Source organism: Pleurodeles waltl, chromosome 9, assembly GCF_031143425.1.
Source record: "Pleurodeles waltl isolate 20211129_DDA chromosome 9, aPleWal1.hap1.20221129, whole genome shotgun sequence".
Lineage (NCBI taxonomy): Eukaryota > Metazoa > Chordata > Amphibia > Caudata > Salamandridae > Pleurodeles > Pleurodeles waltl.
In genome coordinates, this window is record NC_090448.1 from 20,689,754 (window position 1) to 20,712,108 (window position 22,355).

General features: G+C 45.4%; 1 protein-coding gene across 1 annotated transcript in view; it reads left to right on the forward strand.

Moving 5' to 3' along the window:
- LOC138259559 (tubulin tyrosine ligase 3-like) overlaps positions 1-22,355 on the forward strand; it is a 228,714-nt gene that overhangs the window by 163,697 nt on the left and 42,662 nt on the right. Inside the window, exons 11-14 of the mRNA XM_069207382.1 lie at positions 1,722-1,850; positions 4,388-4,502; positions 16,634-16,759; positions 19,046-19,235. Of these exons, the coding sequence (XP_069063483.1) occupies positions 1,722-1,850; positions 4,388-4,502; positions 16,634-16,759; positions 19,046-19,235 (560 nt within the window). The remainder of the gene's footprint in view (positions 1-1,721; positions 1,851-4,387; positions 4,503-16,633; positions 16,760-19,045; positions 19,236-22,355) is intronic.

Sequence of the window (22,355 nt, forward strand, 5' to 3'; positions counted from 1 at the left end):
GTCTCAACTGAGACAGGGCATGCACTGCCACTTATCAGACATTTTGTTTACTTACAGGGAGATAGGAGCTTGTCCATTGCTAACCATTGGTTGGTTTCATCATCACTCTCATTTCATTGCTTATCTTTGGTCAGCATGTGCTTGCATCACTTCCTCTTTGTGTGTTTGTTTCTCCCCTGGAGCATGGCCCAAGTACTGCTTCCTTGTCCAGTGTCCTTCTACTGCTTGTGCTTTCAGAGCTACTTTTTTCTTTTAGTTACAGCACTCCGTAAGAGTGGATGTGTTTGCAAGCAGCCTCTTTCAACCCCGTCCCACTCAGTATTGTTGCTTGCCCATCCCACCCTCCCTTGTTGTTGTTGTTGCTTGCCATGTCCCACCTGCCCCACCTGTGTTGTTGTTGCTTGCCTTGTCTCTCGCACCCCCTCCGGGGCTTTTGCTTGCTCCATGTCTCCCACAATGGTGTTGCTTTCCCATCCCTCCTGCACCCTTCCCATGTTTTTGCTTGACCCTCCTGCTCCTCTCCTGCATTGTTTGGTTTTGTCCTGTCTCTCCTGACCCCATCTGGCACTGTTGTGTTTGCCTCCTCCCTCCCTTTCCCAAGTTGTTGCTTGCCTCACTCGCGTTGTTGCTTGCCCCTTCCTCCCCCTCCCGCATTGCTGCTTGTCTCTTCCTGTCCTTCCAGACCAAAAAAGCACTAGTGCTAGACATATGTTAGTGATTTTTTTCTTTTAGCCATGCAATGCTGCTGCACAACTTGGCTTAAAGAAATTGACCAAGCCAATAGCTCTTGCATAGGTGAGATTTAGTGGCTGTGCCAGTGCTTGTTACTGCTGGAGTCGATTCAAGAAGAATATGCTTAAGTTCCTCACTTGTGTATGTGCATATATTATGCAAATACTAACATTCTACAAGTGGAAAATCAGCATGCCATGGGATATGTGCGACCACCATAAGGTTGTAAAATATGCATGTACATTGTGAGTACAATCCGCAGTTTCTACCATGCATGTTCAAATCATGTATTTGTACATATGTACTGGAACTCGCATAGTCCCAACCTAGCGGGAAAGCCACAGGCCGCTGTTATGTAAAATGTGCTTTTTAACGCATGCGCGGTTGAGGTAAACAAAATACAATCAAGACTCACTCTACCTGTAAACGTGCAGATGGAAGAACACAACAGTGTTTTAAAAATAGCCTCAAACTTTACACACACATACTTTTATTAGCTATAGGTTCATCATGTGTCTGATGGGTTTTTTGTCACTGTCCATCTGTGATAGATCAGTGAATCAACAAGTACCTCAGTTATCCTACCACAGTTCATCTTTGAGCCCTCTCACATCAAGAACATTTCCCTAAACAGTACATTGCAGCTAGGGCCCCGAAAACAGTTTGCTTTCACACATCTCTCTAAGGTGATAACAGCTTTTTATGAAGAATGTGAGGTGAGGTGAAAAATGTTCCAGATTTCGAAGGGACTCTTGCCCTGTCTTCCTGCATGCTTCCATGGGCTCAAGGTGTCCTTTCATGTCTTCCTCACATGTTCTTCACTTGGGCTCTGAAACTTGGTCACCTAGGGAGGCTCATGGCCTGTGAAGCTTGGCCACTTGGGGAGGCTCATGGCTTGTGAAGCTTGGCCACCTGGGGAGTGTCATGGCCTGCGAGGCTTGGCCACCTTAGGGGCCTGCTCTCAAACTCTTGTTGTCTCTTTTGTCCAGTCAAGGCTTGTTCGCAATGAGATGCCCTATTTCATCTGGACCACGCGTCGGGACTCCTACGACTGCCGCTTCCTGAAGAAGGAGCAGATGATGAACCACTACGCCAGGGCAGGATCCTTCACCACCAAGGTGGGTCTGGGGGCACCTGAGGTGAGCTTGGTCACTTCTCTGTAAGTGATGGAGCCATCTCCAACTTGGATTGTCCACTGCTCTTATCAGCGCACTTCAGGTCTTGGTGAACGCCATGGCTAGTTCAAGATATTTTCTAACCATAGGTGAACCTGAATTGCTCCGATCGTTCAAGAAAGATATGTAAAAATTGGGCTAGATGGAGCATTTCACAACACAATTTTGCAATGGAAAAGTCCTGATGCCGTGTGGACACGAGGAACCGAATGCAGGATCTAGATTGGTCCTAGGTTGGAGTCTCCCTTCCAGGAGTGGTTTACCTGTCAGTTGAGCTGGAAGGTGAGAAGTCATCCAGCCCCTGCCCCTGGGGCATTCAGAAGTACTAATGGGGTATTTGTGGTAGCAGACAAGATAGGATGCCACCTTGAAGAGTCCAGTGCCTAGCAACATTGCGAGTTACAATGGCCACCGCTGGCTGTCAGATGTGCCACAGATTTATTTCTTCTGCATGTTTGTTGTTTTGAGGTCACTCGATTTCCCAATAAGCATCAGGGTTCCACATTGTGTTTGACTTGCATTTTGTACCCCAGCCTCTTCCACTAGGACTCCTCAGCTTCCCACACAGATGTTCCTGCTTCTCCCTCAGATGTTTGTCCACCCTGCGGTCCACTCCTGGGTCTTAGGTTCACAGAGAACTCCCTTAAGGGCTGGGGAAGAAAGTATCTTTTTCTTGTAATACTTTCAGCTTACATGTTCTAGGGGAGTTGCATTACTAGAAATGTATTCACTACTTGTGCTCAGTGGCAGGAGCCAGGATATTCCTCTAGTCTCCTGAGGGTGTTGCACATAGCTCTGGGTTCCCCTCTCTTACCACTAGAGTGACCCCTGCAGCCAGGATGGACCAGACACAGACATCTTCTGCACCTGGCTACTGTGTTGTTTATTCCTCTCTCAACATTTCCCTTTCCCCTTCTCTCTTGAGGAGTTCATGGTGTCTATACTCTGCAGACATTTGTGCAGCACCCCGAAACTAGGGAGAGGGTCAGACTTACATCAGACTCAGTTGTCTTTGGTGACTATTGACAATTTAATTTTCTTTCATCATTTGGACAAAAAGCCCAAGGTTCTGAAGTTCAGTCATGAAGTATTCCAGTACTTTGATGGTGCCAAGCAAGCATCAACCCCTGGAAAGGTGTTCCATGTTTGTCTTCCCCACGAACACCTAGAAAAAGTGTTGGAAAATGGTGCATTGTCCAGCATTATTTTCTAAACATAACTTGTTTTACTACATTGACCAAGTCTCGAAAATTTCGATCACCGGTGCTGATCACACAGAATCCTGGCTCACATTAACAAATGGGCCTGTCTGGAAAATACTTTTTCCTCTTGGCAGGAAGGTCTTTCTCAATAAATAAACTGTTACTTTCACAATCAGAAAGGTCGTGAGAGGAAACATAGGGTGTCCTGTTTGTCATAATCTTGCAGGAGCCACATGATTGTCTCACAAATGGGACCAGTGGAACTTTAGGAGTTGTCAATGCAGCAGGAGAACTGTTCTCTCAAATATCACCACCCAAAAGAGGAACTTGTTTGTTCTGCCAAACTCAATCTGGGTTTGATCCAAAATGAACCAAAATGCACTGTTATTGTTCCACCGCCCTCACTGACAGAAGCTGATGGGGAAATGTTAGCGTCAGCCAGGGGTCCTCTTGTCCAGTCGCAGCTCATGGGGGTTACAGGGGGTGGGCGGTGCGCAGGGGATGTGGGGGGCATTAATAACATAAAACTTTTTTTTTTAAACTTACCTCCGCGCTGCCGATCCTCGGTCATCTCCCCACCAGGCCAGGCGGGTACAGGCTCCCAGCCTGCCTTGCAGCCAATCCTGATGCTGCTCAAAGCAGCATCAGGATTGGCTGGGAGCACCCAGCCAGGGGGCTCCCTGGCAGACTGGGAGCCTGTGCCTGCTCTCTCCAGCCCGGCAACACAGTGCCGGGCTGGAGAGAGCACACTGCGCATGTGCGTTTGGCCGGCCTGAGACGGCCGGCCAAACATACATGCACACGGAGGGGAGTGCACAGTGCTCTCCCCTCAGTGCTCATCATCTCACATGCCCCGCCCCTTTAACAAGGAAAGGATAATAAATGTTAGTTTATTATCATTTACTTGTTAAAGCATTTGCAGCAGTTGCTGCTGGCAGGTTGTGTGACGATCCTCTGCCTTAGCGGAGGAGCTGCCACTGCTCTTGTCCCCTTCCCTTGAAAGTATTGTAACAGTTGAAATATAGAGATTACACCAGGAACAGAGGTATTGGTGGATGACAAAAGAGGAGAGGGGTAGGAGAAAGTCCTGTAATCCTCTGCAGTTCTCGCTCTATCCTGCTCAGTGGGTGAAGATGCAGAAAACCACATCTTGCAGTGTCATCAAGAATCTTGATTCATCACTTCCATCTCCTTGTCTTTGTTTTATAACTTCACTTCAATGCACGGTATTTGGAAGTTGTGTCCAGGTTTACCTGAGATTGCTCTGACCTCCTCTAGGTGGGACTTTGCTTGAACCTGAGGAACCTTCATTGGTTTGACGTGGCCGACCCCGACACGTTCTTCCCCCGGTGCTACCGGTTAGGAGCCACAGATGAGAAGCGAGCCTTTATTGGTAAGAAGCAGAGCTCTGGTTGGTCTTGAGGCGAGCACTGATATGTGTTTTATTTCTGCGCGTGGCCTGTTGAACTGGTATTTGTGGATGTATTGTGAGGTTGGAGACCACCAATGGTCAGGCCTGCTCTGGAAAGAATTCTATTTCCACACTTATTTTGTGAATTTCAGAGAGGATCCAACCACATGCATATCAGTCAAACTTCCAACCTAAAGGGGTTCTCCAGGGTTAGTCAAGGGGCATGCTTGTGTTGGTCCCTCTCCATGATACCACACTCAAGCTCAAATTAATGGAATGGAATGCTACTCATGATAATTGCCAGTGGCTCATACTGAGGCACACATTGGTATTTTGATGTCTAGCTGAGTTGCTGTAAAGGTTATGCTGTGCCAAAACATGGTTTCTGACTCAGCCTGCCTCACTAGTGATAACCATCATGGATGAAATGGACCGGGGGTTCTTGGTGTCCTTCTCGCTGGGGGTTGACCATGTAGTTCAGATTGGACTTTTGGGCCAGCTCTGATTTCCAATATGTTGGCCATTTTTTTCGCAGGGTAGAGGAAGCTAAAACATCGACCTGGAGTCTGCAGAAAGTAATTACCTCTACCTTATTTAACAGTTTGATATCATGCCACTATGGAAATACGAACATTTCATTTCTATACATTTCATTGATTAAAATATATCTTACTTTTTAAGACCTCAATGCTTCATAAAACACATTTATTTTTGGGGCCTATAAACATTACCATTTGTACCCTTTCATAATCCTAAAGTCTAAAAGACACAACCCAGCGTTTACCTACAATATGGCATTTTCCTTTTTAATTTTGCAAAATACAATTATTTAAGTGCAAAATACAATTATGGCTGGAGCTAAATGAACCTCAAATACCTTTTTAAGGATCTAGGCAAAGTATGGATTACACAGGGTAAATATAATGGAAAACGATACCCGAAGCATCATTATTCCTAAAACCTCCATGCGTCATAAATACAATTGTTTTTCGCTCCTATTAACCTTTCCATGTACAATCTTCCGCTAATCATAGGGACAAAATATTCCAAAAGAAACACAAACCTGAATTTGCCTACAGTATGAGAATACCCTTATTATTTATGCAAAATGCAATTGTTTATGTGCAAAATCCACTCGTGGCTTCAGATCATCCTTCATCTTTTAAAATGTGCTGCTGCAGTTGCCATTGAAGCCAGGTGCACAGAAACCACAATTCATGGGTAGGTGGGACCTCCACATGCCAACAGTGTAAGTTTGTGGTTGTGAGTTCGGCGACTACACACAATCGTTTCCCAAGGGTGAAACACAGTGTGATAGCATTACATGTTAAAATAACCGACATTAGACCACGAATACGACAAACCTGTACAATTCTAAAAACAGGGAGTAACACATTTCTTCTAGTTTTAACGAAACAGATGCAAAATACATTTGTGTGCGAGAAGCACAATGGAGCGTTGTGACAGAAGGGGCCAATTCCACTACCTGCCCCAGTCAGAGTTTCAGGGTCCACGTCCCAATATAGCCACTCTTTACCTCCACAGAAAGGACTGGGTGTGCCCGCCACAGTCTGACTCCAGTAGATGTTGCAGATTCATTACCACTGGTTCAGATTCTCTCATGTATTTCTATTCGTCACTCACTCGATCAGTATTTGTAGAGCGCTGCACCGTCACCCTGGGGGCATCTTGACACTGGGGTGCGATGTCTCTGTCGAAGAGCCCGGTCTTGACCTTCCTCCTGAAGTCTGCAAGTGAGGGTGATGCTCACAGGGGGAGGGGCTGTTGTTCCGGGCCTTGGTGGCGATGTAGCAGAAGGAACGGGCACCGCTGCGGGTTGTGATGGATTCTGGGTGTGCGCGCGGGCTAGCACATAGGAGCACAGGTGCCTGGCGGGTTGGTGGAGGCTTAGTCGGTGGTACAATGTAGGCCGGCCTTGTCATGTAAGGCTTTGTAAGTGTGCATGAGGAGCTTGACCTGGCATCTCTTCTGGACGGGGAGACGGTGAAGGTTTCTGAGGTGGAAGGTGATGTGGGTACACCAAGGGAACTCCAGAACAGGTCTGGCTGCCGTGTTCGGTATGGTCTGGAGTCTCTTGAGGAGCTGTAAGGAGATGCTGGCGTAGAGTGCATTGCCGTAGTCGAGGTCGCTGGTTTCGAGAGCCTTGGTGACAGCTTTCCTTGTGTTAACTGGGACCCATCTGAAGATTTTGCAGAGCATGTGGACGGTGTGGAAGCAGGAGGAGGCTTCTGAGTTGGTTTGCCACTTCATCTTCAGTTGGCTGTCGAGGATGATGTCGAGGTTGCGTGCATTGTCTATAGGCATGAGAGTGGGTCCAATTTTGGCTGGCCACCAGCAAAGGTCCCATATGGATGTGTTTCTCCGCAAGATCAGCACTTCCGTTTTGTTGGAGTTGAGTTTGAGGCAGTTTGTATTCATCCAGTTGGCTACGTTGGTCATGGCACTGCGGAAGTTTGTTCTGGAGGTGGAGGGGTCTTCTGTGAGTGAGAGGATGAGCTGAGTATCGTCTGCGCAGGAGATTCATCACATTTGCGTTATCTAAGTAAGCAACTGCGCTATGTCCTCAGAAGGCGGAAGGGCGGACAGGGATGTGTGGGGACATCTGACTAGATGGGGAAGCTTGACCATCCTTATTCCTAGGACAGGGAGTTTGGCTCACCATTACATGTGCAGAGGACCATCCTAGCAGGACATCATGCTGGGGAGAGCATCCTCAGAAGTGGGCGGGACTCGCCCATCCACAAAAGCATTGTAGAGGCACCAAGAGAGACAGGAAGTGGGCAAAGGATCCTGGGTCTATGGTATGACAGGTGTGGAAACGTTTAAACTACATGGCTCGGTCATCTTTTCCTGCTCTACTTCCTAAGACAGGGGTGGCTGATTGGCCGGAAAGGGTGCACAATGCTGGTCTTTGAACCACTGTGTAATTTATTGTGATCAGGGCTTCAAGTGGGCCAGGTCCCTCTGGGTGTCAGACCCAGTAGTAATTAAAATGTATATTGAAATGGGTTCCTGTCAGGCCCTATAATCATGTCCACAACTTTACAGACAAAATGGTGAACAATGAATGTTGAAACGTTGAGGCAATCCATGTCTGCAATTTAGTTCCTGTTTATATTTTACATGCCTTACTTAATCTTGCATTTCTAAGAGTCTTTGCTATTTCCAGGATATTCAGTTTCTGTATTTTTTTCTGTTGCGCAGCGTGGAGCTGCGCGAGCCGAATGTTCGGCTCGGGACGCTTCGCGCGGCAGCAGGACGCGCCACGCCCGAGCCTTTCTTATCTTTGTCGAGGCCCCAAATTGGGCATGGGGACTCGTTTTTACATTGGCACAGCGCTCCCACGTTAGATCATGCATCCCCCACTGACCTTTTATATTCTTTTCCTTCTTTTCTGTTGCCCTTGTTTTCTTCTGCACTTATACTTTCCTTTTCTACCCATATTTCCTTCTCCTTCTATTTCCCTGCATGCCTTCTTTTTCCCTGCATACACTGGGTCCCTATTCACTATGGTGTTTTTTCTACAGAATTCTAAGACTTGATCCCAATTCAATATGGCAAATTTTTACTTCCTGTTTTTTGGGTATATAAGGTGTGTGCTTTCCTTTTCTCTTTGCGCTGCAACGCTTCCTGTTGGTGGTGGTCTTCGCTCCTGTTCCTCTGCGTCAGATATTAATATTCTGATTTTGTTCCAGCTTTTTCCTGGTCATTTTTTTCATTTTTGTTCTGATTTTCTCTTACCTTTGTTTTTTGTTTCAGGAGTTCCTTTTTGTTGAGGTTTTTTTCCCCTTTTGGGTTTTTTTTCCCTCTGGACTCGTTCGGGTGGGCACGAACTGCCTTTGGCATCCCCTCCGGCAGCAGCACCGTGGCTACTAGAAAGGGTCGCCTGTATTTGGGCCAAGGCAGAACTTACAAGAACAAGAACCTTGCCACACTTCCCGTGGGCCACAGACACAGACTACGAGTAGGTCGTGACAGATTGCAGTGCCCAACAAACCAAACCTCATCAAGCGGAATGGAAGATACTGTAAGGGTGGCTGCCAATCCTGACCAGTCCCTACTCGTAACTATTCAGCAACAGGCCCAAGAACTGCAACAATTAAGAAATGAAAGTGTGGCTTTACAACAGGCCTTGTCATCCCAAAGTACTGATGTTCCTACTGTCTCTACTACTCCTCGGTTTTCAGGAGACCCACATAAGCTGCGAGAATTTCTAGATGCTTTGACTGTCTACTTTTCTTTCAGATCCACACAATTTTCACAAGATAAGACGAAGGTGGGTTATCTCATCAGTGCATTATGAGGCCCTGCCTTGGCCTGGGCGACCCCGATAGTAGCCTCCAACGACCCGGTGTTGTCTGATTACTCATCCTTTGTTAACAGATTCAAGCAAATGTTTGAACGCCCAGGATTGGAAGCATCAGCCGAGGAAACGCTCTGTGATATTCAACAAGGCACTCAAGATGTACTCCAATACATCACACGCTTCAGACACTTAGCAGCTGAGACAAACTGGGTCGAGCGTACTCTGGTAACTCTGTTTCGTAGAGGGTTGCAAGAAGAAATCTCCGACGAATTAGTACACTCTACCCGAGTAGAAGATCTTTGAGGTCTGATGGATTAAGCCCTCTCTATAGAATATCATCTCCAAGAACATCGTTTGGAGAAAAGAAAGAGTCGGGGACCTTCCCAGCCAAGCACTTCACATGTATTTCTACATCGTCCTGAAGAACCTCGACCCATATCCAGAGAGCCTGAAGCTGAACCTATGCAGGTAGACACTGCTCGTGGTCCACTCTCTAACAGTGAACGTGAAGAAAGACGACGAAGAGGATTGTGCCTTTATTGTTGTGCAGCAGGTCATCTGCTCCGTACCTGTCCAATTCATCCGATGAAGTCATCAGGAAACACTACTTCTGTGAGAAGGGAGGGGACAGGATCATCTACTATACCTTCCATCAGTTCTTCCAAGGAAAATGCCACTATCTTATTTATGTTACCTGGTATCCTGCAATTACCTGATGGACGTGAAGAAAGAACCCTGGCATTATTAGATTGTGGAGCTAGTGGCATTTATATGGATATGACCTGGGCTAAAACACTACAAATTCCAACACTGCCTAAGGAAGTTCCCGAACAAGTGCACACTGTAGATGGATCTTTACTATCCTCAGGTCCTGTAATATCTACCACCGCAAGTTTAGGTTTACAATTTGGGAAACATCAAGAACATGTCGCCTTTGATTTCATTTCCTCTCCCAATCATTCCATAATCTTAGGGATTCCATGGTTCATAAGACACAATCCGTATATTAAGTGGGAAACCAGAACCATCTCTTTGTCTTCTCAGTTCTGTCATGATCATTGTTATGCTTCAGACACCTATTGGTCTCCCAAAAAGATCATAACCTCGGAACCAAATGTAGGACTTTCCATAAATGCAGTCCAGGAGATACCAAGCCAATATTTGGAATTCCAAGATGTATTTAAAAAAACTTTGAATCCAATATTACCTCCACATAGAGACTACGATTGTGCCATCTCCCTGGAACCTGGAGCAATTGTTCCTTTTGGGAGAATGTATTCTCTCACCGAACCAGAGAGAAAGGTTCTCAAGGATTGTCTACAAGAAAATCTACACAGTGGTCTTATCACACCATCTTCTTCTCCGGCAGGAGCTCCCCTTTTCTTCGTACCTAAAAAGACGAAAGATCTTCGCCACTGTATAGACTTCTGTGGATTAAATAAAATCACCATAAAGAATCATGATCCCCTACCTCTAATCAAAGACATCCTGGAGGCTGTCAGAGGGGCACAAAGGTTTACAAAGTTAGACCTTTGCGGAGCGTATCATCTCTTGCGTATTAAGGAGGGTGATGAGTGGAAGACTGCCTTTCGGACTCCTTTTGGACATTATGAACATAAGGTAATGCCTTTCGGCTTAACTAACACCCCCTCAGTGTTTCAAAGATTTATGGATTTCATCTTCTCCGAATTGTTAAACCACACGGTAGTGATCTATCTGGACGATATTCTCATATACTCCAGACACCCTGACTTCATTCTACACACGTTAAGCAAGTCTTAAATAGATTAAGGTGACATCAACTTTACTGTAAACCAGAGAAGTGCGAATTTGATAAAACTGAAGTGAAGTATTTGGGTTACCATATCAGTCCAATAGGTATCTCTATGGATCCGGAAAAGATGCAAGCCATTCTAGATTGGCCATCCCCTTCATCAATCAAGGAAACTCAATGTTTCTTAGGGCTGGCCAATTTTAACCGTCAATGTATCCTAGACTTTGCGAAACAAACTAGTCAAATTGCACAAACTCTCAAAAAAGAGAATCTGCGAAAACAGGTTCCTCTGGACAGACACGGCGGAGGCGGCTTTTCAAAACCTAAAGCTGGCCTTCACCCAAGCACCCATACTGAGACATCTAGACAAAACATTCTGGCCGATGCCCTATCTCGCCGTTATCCCGATAGTGTTCATACCCAGTCACCATGTCTACTTGAACCAGACAAGATCATGGGTGTATTTCAGCCATTTCTTGATGAAGTACAATCTGAATATTCAACCCTTCCAGAACAAGAGCTAAAGGATCTGCGTTCCAAGATACGCAAACAAAATGGATACTACTATCACAAGGACACTTATTTCTCCCTTCAAAGAAAGTGCAAGAAAAGGCACTTAAGATGTGTCATGATTCCCCAGTAGCTGGCCATCGAGCTATTAAAGCCATGCAGGAATTACTTCTTCGATCCTTCTGGTGGCCTACGTTGAAACAAGACTCCGAAAGATACGTGAATTCTTGCCCTATTTGTGCTCAAAATAAGGTACTCAGTCCAAGGCCTGCAGGATTACTTTAACCATTACCAGTTCCACCAATTCCTTGGCACACAATATCAACTGACTTTATGTGTTCATTACCTCCATCAGCTGGAAACTGGGTTATAATGGTAATGGTAGATTCCTTTACTAAGATGGCTCATTTTACCGCTTTAAAGAAATAACCCACCACACAAGAATTAAGTCAGACCTTTTTTCAACACATTTTTCGCCTCCATGGTCTCCCCCAAAGTATTGTGTCAGACATGGGACCTCAATACATTTTGCAGTTCTGGGAACACTTCTGTAAGATCTTGAACATCAATGTAGCGTTATCATCTGGATTTCATCCTCAAACCAATGGGAAAACCGAACGTCTCAACTGGGACTTCAACAATATCTTTGTTGTTTCTGTAACTCCACTCAGAGTAACTGGAGCACTTATCTTCCAATTGCAGAGTTTTCTTATAATAATACCGTCCATAGTGCCTCCAAGGTCACTCCTTTTTTCTGTTCATATGGATTCTATCCTACCTCTTTTCCTACTACTCCTAAGACTTCCTCTACTCTCCCCGCTATCACCTCTCTTTCCAAACGTCTACAAAGGATTCAAAGACTGATTCGATCTAATTTATTAGGCACTAAAAGATATATGAAAAGACTGGCTGATAAGAAACACAGTGAGGCTCCAGCGTATCACATCCAAGATAAAGTTTAACTATCTTCAACATTTTTGCCTCTACCTCTCTCCCAAAATAAGTTCAAACCTCGGTACTATGGACCCTTTTGTATTCTACAGAAAATCCTGTCACTTTCCGTCTCCGTTTACCTCGAACTTGGAAAATCCATCCAGTCTTTTATGTCTCCCAGTTGAAACCCTATGTCCCTGATCCTTTTTCGCGACATTATACATGTCCTCCCCCTTTGTTGGTGAATGGTGAGCCTGAATATGAAGTACAGGAAATATGTGACTCTCGTATATTCTGGAACCGTCTTTAGTGTCTGATTCATTGGAAAGGCTATCCTCTTAGTGAATGTTCTTGGGAAGATGCCTCTTCTGTTCATGCCCCTCTTCTGATTCATCAATTTTTCCAGTTGTTTCCGCACAAACCAGGGGCTTCGGGGGGGGGGGAAACTACTGTTGTGCAGCATGCCGCTGAGCGAGCCGAATGTTCAGCTCGGGAGGCTGCGCGTGGCAGCAGGACGTGCCGTGACCCGAGCCTTTCTCATCTTTGTTGAGGCCCCAAATTGGGCCTGGGGCCTCGTTTTTACATTGGCGCAGAGCTCCCCGTTAGATCCTGCATCCCCCACTCACCTTTTATATTCTTTTCCCTCTTTTCTGTCGCCCTTGTTTTCTTCTGCACTTATACTTTCATTTTCTACCCATGTGTCCTTCTCTTTCCCAGCATGCTTTCTTTTTCCCTGCATGCACTGGGTCCCTATTCACTATGGTGTTTTTTTATAGAATTGTAAGACTTGATCCCAATTCAATATGATGACTTTTTACTTCCTGTCGGTCACTTCCTGTTTTTTGGGTATATAAGGTGTGTGCTTTCCTTTTCTCTTTGCGCTGCAACACTTCCTGTTGGTGGTGGTCTTCGCTCCTGTTCCTCTGTGTCAGATATTGATATTCTAATTTTGTTCCAGCTTTTTCCTGGTCATTTTTTCCTTTTTGTTCTGATTTTCTCTTACCTTTGTTTTTGTTTCAGGAGTTCCTTTTTGTTGAGGTTTTTTTTTTCCCTTTTGGGGTTTTTTCCCTTGGGGACTCCTGGAGGGTACGGACTGCCTTTGGCGTTCCCTCCATCAGCAGCACCGTGGCTACCAAAAAGGGTCGCCCCTATTTGGGCTAAGGCAGAACTTACAAGAACAAGAACCTTGCCACACTTCCCGTGGGCCACAGACACAGACTACGAGTAGGTCATGACATTTTCGTGTAGCATAGTACTCTTGTACGAACAGTGTTACCCCCGGGTGTTTATAACAGGAACCTACTGAGAGCTCTGTTGTCGAGGCTGAAGGCAGTGCCAGTTTCTCGCAGTAGATATCAGGGAGTCAGAGAGGTGTTCAGAATACATGAGCATCCAATTCTTGGCCTCTCTGCAGACAGCACAGAGCAATGGTCAAGTTGCAGTTGTGATTCTGTGAAGTGTGTATGAAGAGGTACACAGTTGTCAAAATATTGATAAGATGAAAGTAAAAGGAAATACAGTGCTTACAGGTGAGTGGGTGTTTTGTGTGTTGGGGTACTGAAGTAATGAAATGAAAGGAGTGCATTCGGGAGAGAGTGAAAATACGGTGCTGAACAGGAAAGAGATGAGGTGTAAAATATGGAGGTGGGGGAGATGTTGAGAGAAAAAAGGCACACATGTCTAACATAAAGTGAGCATAACTGGATTGATTGCCACTCTGAAGAACACTGCACCTTCCAGAGGCCTCAGCAATGTGTAATTCCCAGTCTCAACTTCAGAACTGAAATATTTGTAATATTATTTACTAACAAAATCATTGCTGCTAATAATCTACCTCAAATATATAACAAATATTGACAAAGCCAATAGTCCTGGCTGGTTTCAGGTGTATGTGAATGGTTGCATTATATATCTGAATGCAATAACAGAAAGTTCATAGAGGTATCAAAATAACGGTTCGGTGGCACTCTGTGGAAATCACCAAAATGTAGTTTACGTGTTTAAGCCACACCCTTATTTACACATCTTGCACCCCTTTTAGAGACCCCCACTTTTTTCATCCCACTTAAAGCCCTTATTGTTATTTACATTGACTGAAAGTACATTTATCCCACCTGAATACCTTGAAAGTGACCGGCTCCTGCGGATGGACGCTGGGCACCCTTGTTATCTGACCACGACTCAGAGGCAAAATGGCAGCTCACCAGCTTCTGCCTTCACCCTTACCCAGATGGATTTTGAATGAAATTATTCTGCATGAAAAAGCTCCCAATTTCCTTCTGAGCTAGATATATGAAAACACACACTTGCAGAAGTTTGTGTTCTGTTTATTCTGCTTTTCTCTGATATGGCACAAGGATGAAAACAATTCCAGGAAAAACAAATTTTTGCCGTTGGAGCATTCCTTGTCCTCATTCATAAAAGATTTGGGGGCCTTTAAATTTGGCGACACCTGGTACCTCATCTCTTCATATAGAGGAACAGTCTTAACTGTAGTTTTCCTTGATTAATGTGATGAGGGATAAGGGCTGTGAAAGCATTTATACTGTGGCCAGCACCATATGATACCCTAGAACCCAGTGGGCATGGCTCTAACTATGGTGACGTAGAAGTATGGGCCAGATGTATGAAATTTTGTTTTGCGACTCACAATTTGCGATCCTGTTTGGAATTTTGTTTTGCGACTCACAGTTTGCGATCTATTTGGAATTGCAAATTGCTAGTTGCAAAACAAAATGTACAACAGTGTAAAGCACACTGTTTGCAATTCTCAATGGGGTCGAAAATTACCTACCTTATTAATATTCATGAGGTAGATTGCAATTTGCAACCCAATGGGGAATGGCCACACTCACAAGGATGGTGGCCTGCTGGGGACAGCAGACCACCATGTCTGTGATTGCTTTTAAATAAAGCAGTTTTTTTATAATGCAGACCATTTTCCTTAAAGGAAAACGGGATGTGTTAGCAAAAAAAAAAAATTAAAAAAATATTTTCTTTTTTTCAGAGTAGGCAGTGGTCTGTGAGACCACTATGTGCTCTGACAAAAGTTTTGTGCCCACCATTCACAAAGCATAAGGGGTCCTTTGGGGACTCCTTCATATATGCGAATGGTTACCATAAACTTGAAGTTGTTGGTAACTGCAAATGTTTTGCGACCGCAATCCCAGTCGCAAAACATTCATACATGCCACTGCGATTCAGTTTTAAGAAGGGACGCCCTCAACACGCCCCTTCCTAATACAAAATGCATTTACCTAAACTGGTTCCTACATCTGGCCCCAAGTCTCTGCTAGTGGAAGGATCTAGATAAAACCAGTGTTCTGGGCACATGAGATTGACAACTATCGTTTCCTGAAAGTAGTAACTTGGATCATTCTAACACTGGACACGGGGGGGGGGTGCACTGCTCCACGATTTACATTGCCACAATTATAAAACAGTTATGTTTAAAATGAAAACATACATCTTATTGTTAATACGATATTCACCACTTTCCAATTTTACTACGAAGATCACAACTCATTTCTAAAAGTAAATAGACAAATTCATCCTTCCTTTTATAGAATTAAAACACCCTGCCCCTTCCATTTCGTTTTATATTAAGGAAAGAACCCAGATATTTAAATTTTACCGCGCTTTCTATTAGTTACTTTTGTTTTTGTTATTGAAGTATATTTCTTTTTACATCTTTGTCAGTTCCATTACTTGTATTTGATATTAAAGCATGGCTGGTCTTCAGCACTGCAATTATAGCACTGCTCGTTACTTTGTAACTTGTTCCATAACTTGACTACGTCTGTTGTGTAATTAAATTGATACCACGCGCTATCAGAGTCATTTTCTTAATTCCATGGGGGGCTGCTGTAGGTCTTAGGGTCCTGGGTCGCCCAGTCCCCCTTTTCTGCCCTGCGAGTCCACTGGAATGGGCCCACTTCAGCATCCTCCCCGACTGTGGGGGTGCCCCGACCCAGAGTGGAGGGAGGGCCGGTGCCCTCGCTCCGGGAGAGGCGGGACCCAGGGTTACTGGCAGGGTAGTGATAGGAGGGCAGAGCCCTTCCTTCTCACAGCATCAGCCGGTACCACACAGCTGGGCCCCCCTACTTCGAACGAGCGTGTGACGCAAAAGGTGATGAGGGCTTGTAAACAGTCTAACCACTGGCAATCGCCGGGGTAGCATTCCAACCCATCGTTTTTTCGCCCACAGTGCCACTCTAGACATAGGCCCACTTAAGGCAAACCACTACTGACCCTGGTCCGCGTGGAACAGTACACCCTGAACCCCGCAGCCCAGTGCAAAGTCAGGAAATTTGAGTTTCATCCCCCCCTCTCGCGAACCACACTGACTAAGCTACTCCCCTCCTGCCAAGGGTAGTGCCAGGGGTTTAAAAGGCAAGCCAGGCATAGAAGCTGCCAGGGGTGGTGCCAGGGTAACACATAGCTAGAAGTTGCCAACCCTGCCAACTCTTAACTGACGTACATGCAGGGACAGTTTCAGTCACGATTATTAAATTATGGCGAACTGCAGCTACTGGGGGTGACTAAATTTGTTTTTTTGTGTGTTTTTAGAGGATTTTTGGCTGACGGCTGCACGTGGGATCCTTAAGCGGGTGGTGAAACAAGTCTGGAAGGTGGAGCCACCGGCCCAGAATGGGACAGAGGGGGACAGCACCCCCAACACAAAGCCCCCCAACGGTAAGTCCTTATTTCACTTAGCAGTGACGTCCTAGGCTTCTTGGGCCCAGGAAGCACTTTATACTTGTTTGTTCCTGGGCACTTTAAAGACCAGCCCAGAAGAACAAGCACTTCCTGTGATTGTTTATTAGCAGAACATCTGTCATGACACCGTCTGTGCCACCTGTTCCCCTACTCATGGGACGGCAGCGCACCAAGTGGTTGGGCCTACCACATCATGCAACATGTCGGTACTGTCATATGAAGGAATTCCGTGTGTCTTGACAGCCAAGATGGCGGCAGCCGCTGCAGCTCACTGAGGCTGGGTGCTGGTGGCACGCGGTATGGTTCATCAGCTCCAGGATACAGTAGCGTGTCAGCAGTGCGCTGAAGATTGGACACCAGGAAGGCCCCGGAGGTAGATTCAGTGGTAGAGACTGAGGGCCTCATTCAGAGTTCGGTGGAGGGGGTTACTCCATCACAAACGTGACGGATATCCCGTCCGCCGTATTACGATCCCATTATGTCCTATTGAAATAGAAATAAGTGGGACGAGATGACACATCCGCCAAACCCTAACTAAGGCCCTATGTGTAGAAGTAGCTGCTGGAAGTCCAGATGTCCAGGATTTTGTTCTTCCTACATAGTGATGGTCATTTCACTTTACAGCTACGCTTCCAAAAGAACGGAACGTAAAGAATGTGACAGACAAGAGTGACTTATTTCCGCCCAGGTCTCCAGCCCATGGGGAACCTTGGGAGCGCACTTCTGTGACACCTGAAGGATCAAAGATCACGCTCACACAATGTGAGTGCCTAGGTATGTCATCATTCAGGTGTCTGGAGGGCACTCCCTGCAGAATGGAGATAAACCCTTTGGTGCTGGAGGAAACACTTGACTCAATGAAGACCTGCCAGGGGGACACAGAGAAGAAAAGTCCCTAGCCGTGGAAAAATCAGCGTTGATTCTTGAAGAAGGGATCGGGAGGAGCCAGAAGATTTATGAATACATCTTTTCCTTGATCGCAAAGCTTGGCTTTAAGATGGAAGTGTTGGAGAACACAGGAAAGTGGCAGAAATTGAAATGTGATTTTGACATTTTGATTTGTGCTCCTTATGACGCAAGGTCATCAAGGTGATGTTGGATCACTTTGAGGGTCAGTCACCAAACTCCCCACAAGGAGAGGACAGACAACAAATGTCTGAGGAACGAACCCATCAGGGAACTGAAACCTAATCTTCCATGATGATGGCACTATCACATGACAACTACCTGTCACTCTACTTGGTTGAACTTCCTGCACGAGCACGATGCTCAATGATCGCAAAACAAGAAAAGCAAGCCACTAGGTATCCCACATGACACCACAACACTTCCTGTATAGGCCACACTCACAATCTCCACCCTTTCGACCAGACACAACAATATTGTAAAGGGCAAGTGGTCTATCCCTCACTCTTGTTTACTCCACTATACGGAGAAGCACATTGTCATGTGACAAGAGAAGATCACCACATTGGTCATCATGCAAGACAACAAAACACTTCCCCACAGTGCATCCGACAAACCCTCACCCTTCCAACCACGCACAATCTACTGTGTAGTGTGCCTACCATTGGCTTATGCTCTTTGGTGTCTTTTCAGGGGTGTAAAACTGTACATGAATGCAAGTGAAATATTGTAAAAATTCAAGGCAATGAGATGTGCATCTGTCACCTTGGTTAGTGACTGGCCAATGGCTGTAGGGTATGGCAATGTGAGTTGAGATGAGTACTATGGTAATGGGGTGTGGTACAATACAACTTCTAGAGAGTAGAGGGTGAGAGAGATGCAGAAGCCAAACCTCCTGTTTAGATAGGCGCACGTCACTCAAAAGTGTGTGCCAATGAGATGTGAGCTTTCAGATAGTTCAAGTGATTGGGGGTTAGGAGGGCGTGGTTTATATAGTGGCTACATTAGTGGCTGCTGAAGAGCCAGATGTTGGGTTCATGATCAAACTCTGTCTACAATGCAATGCAAAGAATAACATTCCTCTAACTAAATTGCTTCTACCCAGACTTTTCACATCCCAACTCCCTCTTCCTCTCACACATGGCAGCCAAAGGAAATGGATGTGAGGAGGAGAAACGACAACTTAGGTGGCTCAAATATCCACTGTTACGCGTAAATAAGACTTATTCCTTTCCACCTCAGCTGGTGAAGTTTAACAAAATATCATGGCCTGATTCAAATTTCAATGTTTGTTCACTCTTCTCCGCCCTTTGATTCCTTTTAAAATCGAACACCAATTTCTTTATTCTTCTGTAGGAAGTAAAAGAACCAATAAGAAGAAAGCCGGTGGTCGTGTCCCAGGTCGACTCATTGAGACGGCGTTGCAGGCCTGCGAGCGATACCTGAACAGCCTGGAGCACAACGACATCGACAGCGAAGCCTCCTCCAGCGCGATGACCAACACCGACTGGGAAGAGTTTCTGCACAACTACTACAGGGTCATTCAGTAAGTACTGCTAGCCAACCACGAGAAGTGGCAGAACTACTACAAGGTCATCCAGTAAGTACTGCTAGACTACCATGAGCAGTGGCTGAACTACTACAGGGTCATTCAGTAAGTACTGCTAGACTACCACGAGAAGTGGCCAAACTACTACAGGGTCATCCAGTAAGTACTGCTAGACTACCATGAGCAGTGGCTGAACTACTACAGGGTAATTCAGTAAGTACTGATAGACTACCACAAGAGGTGGCCAAACTACTACAGGGCCATTCAGTAAGTACTGGTAGACTACCATGAGCAGTGGCTGAACTACTACAAGGCCATCCAGTAAGTACTGCTACACTACTGTGAGCACTAGCAGAAACTATGGCGGAGTCATCCAGTAAGTACTACTGGAGTATCACAAGCAGTGGCTGAATGGTCATTCTTTAAGGACTGCTGGACTACAGTGGCTGAATGGTCATTCAGTAAGTACTTCTAGACTACCACAAGTGGTGGCTGAACTACAACATCCTCATTCAGTAAGCACTTCTTCACTCACACAAGCGGTTGCTGAACTACAAGATAGTCATACAGTAAGTATTTCTACACTCCCACAAGTGGTGGCTGAACTACAACATAGTCATTCAGTAAGTATTTCTACACTTCCACAAGTGGCAGCTGAACTACTACATGGTCATTTAGTAAGTACTTCTAGACTACCAAAAGTGGTGGCTGAACTACCACATGGTCATTCAGTAAGTACTGCTACACTACCATGAGCAGTGGCAAAACTACCACATGGTCATTCAGAAAGTACTGCTACACTACCATGAGTAGTGGTTGAACTACTACAGGGTCATTCAATAAGTACTGCTAGATTACCATGAGCACTGGCAGAAACTATGGTGGAGTCATTCAGCAAGTACTTCTAGAGTACCACAAGGAGCTTCTGAACTGCAACATAGGCATTCAGTAAATACTACTACACTCCCACAAGTGGTGGCTGACTGATCTACTACATGGTCATTCAGTAAGTTTTTCTACACTCCCACAAGTGGCTGAACTACTGCATGGTCATTCAGTAGGTACTGAATGACTAGGCAGTGGCTGAACTGCTGCATAGTCATTCAGTAAGTACTGCTCGACTTCTATAAGCAGTGACTGAACTACTGCATAGTCATTAAGTAAGTATTGTTAGACTACCAGAAGGGGTGGCTGATGTACTACAGGGTCATTCAGTAAGTACGGCTAGACTACCACAAGAAGTGGCTGAACTACTACAGGGTCATTTAGTAGGTCCTGGCAGACTACCACAAGCAGTGGCTGAACTACTACAAGGTAATTCAGTAAGTACGGCTAGACTACCACGAGAAGTGACTGATCTACTACAGGGTCATTTAGTAGGTACTGCTAGACTACCACAAGCAGTGGCTGAACTACTACAAGGTCACTCAGTAAGTACTGCTGCGCTACCATGAGCGGTAGTATAAACTATGGCGGAGTCATCCAGTAAGTAGGACTAGAGTACCACAAACAGTGGCTGAGTGGTCATTCAGTAAGGACTGCTAGACTACAGTGGCTGAATGGTCATTCAGTACGTACGTCTAGACTACCACAAGCGGTGGCTGAACTACAACATCCTCATTCAGTAAGCACTTCTTCACTCACACAAGCGGTTGCTGAACTACAAGATCGTCATTCAGTAAGTATTCCTACACTCCCACAAGTGGCAGCTGAACTACTACATGGTCATTTAGTAAGTACTTCTAGACTAACAAAAGTGGTGGCTAAACTACTGCATAATCATTCAGTAAGAAGTGCTAGACTACCACAAGCAGTGGCTGAACTATCACATGGTCATTCAGTAAGTACTACTACACTACCACAAGCAGTGGTTGAACTACTACAGGGTCATTCAATAAGTAGTGCTAGATTACCACGAGCACTGGCAGACACTATGGCGGAGTCATTCAGTAAGTACTTCTAGAGTACCACAAGCAGTGACTGAACTACAACATAGTCATTCAGTGAGTGCTGCTACACTCTCACAAATGGTGGCTGAACTACCTCAGGGTCATTCAATAAGTACTGCTAGATTACCACACGCATTGGCAGAAACTATGGCAGAGTCATTCAGGAAGTACTTCTAGAGTACCACGAGCAGTGGCTAAATGGTTGTTGAGTAAGGACTGCTAGACTACAGTGGCTGAATGGTCTTTCAGTAAGTACTTCTAGACTACCCTAAGCAGCTCCTGAACTGCAACTTAGTCATTCAGTAAATACTGCTACACTCCCACAAGTGGTGGCTGACTGATCTACTACATGGTCATTCAGTAAGTTTTTCTACACTCCCACAAGTGGTTGAACTGCTGCATAGTCATTCAGTAAGTACTGCTTGACTACTATAAGCAGCGACTGAACTACTGCATAGTCATTCAGTAAGTAGTGTTAGACTACCAGAAGGGGTGGCTGACATACTACAGGGTCATTCAACAAGTACGGCTAGACTACCATGAGAAGTGGCTGAACTACTACAGGGTCATTTAGTAGGTACTGCTAGACTACCACAAGCAGTGGCAGAACGTCCACAAGGTCATTCAGTAAGTACTGCTAGACTACCATGAGCACTAGCAGAACCTATGGGGGAGTTATCCAGTAAGTACTACTGGAGTATCACAAGCGTGGCTGAATGGTCATTCAGTAAGTACTGCTAGACTACCATGAGCACTAGCAGAACCTATGGGGGAGTTATCCAGTAAGTACTACTGGAGTATCACAAGCGTGGCTGAATGGTCTTTCAGTAAGTAATTCTAGACCACCATAAGCAGTGGATGAACCACAACATAGTCATTCAATAAGTACCTTTACACTCCCACAAGCAGTGGCTGAACTATAACATAGTCATTCAGTAAGTACTTCTACACTCACATAAAGTTGTGGCTGAACTACTACAAGGTCATTCATAAGTACCGCTAGACTACCCCAGGCAGTGGCTGAATTATTACAGGGTCATTCTATAAGTAGTGATAGACTACCAAGAGCACTGGCAGAAACTATGGCTGAGCTATTCTGTAAGTACTTCTAGAGTACCACAAGTGGTGACTGAACTACAACATAGTCATTCAGTGAGTACTGCTACAC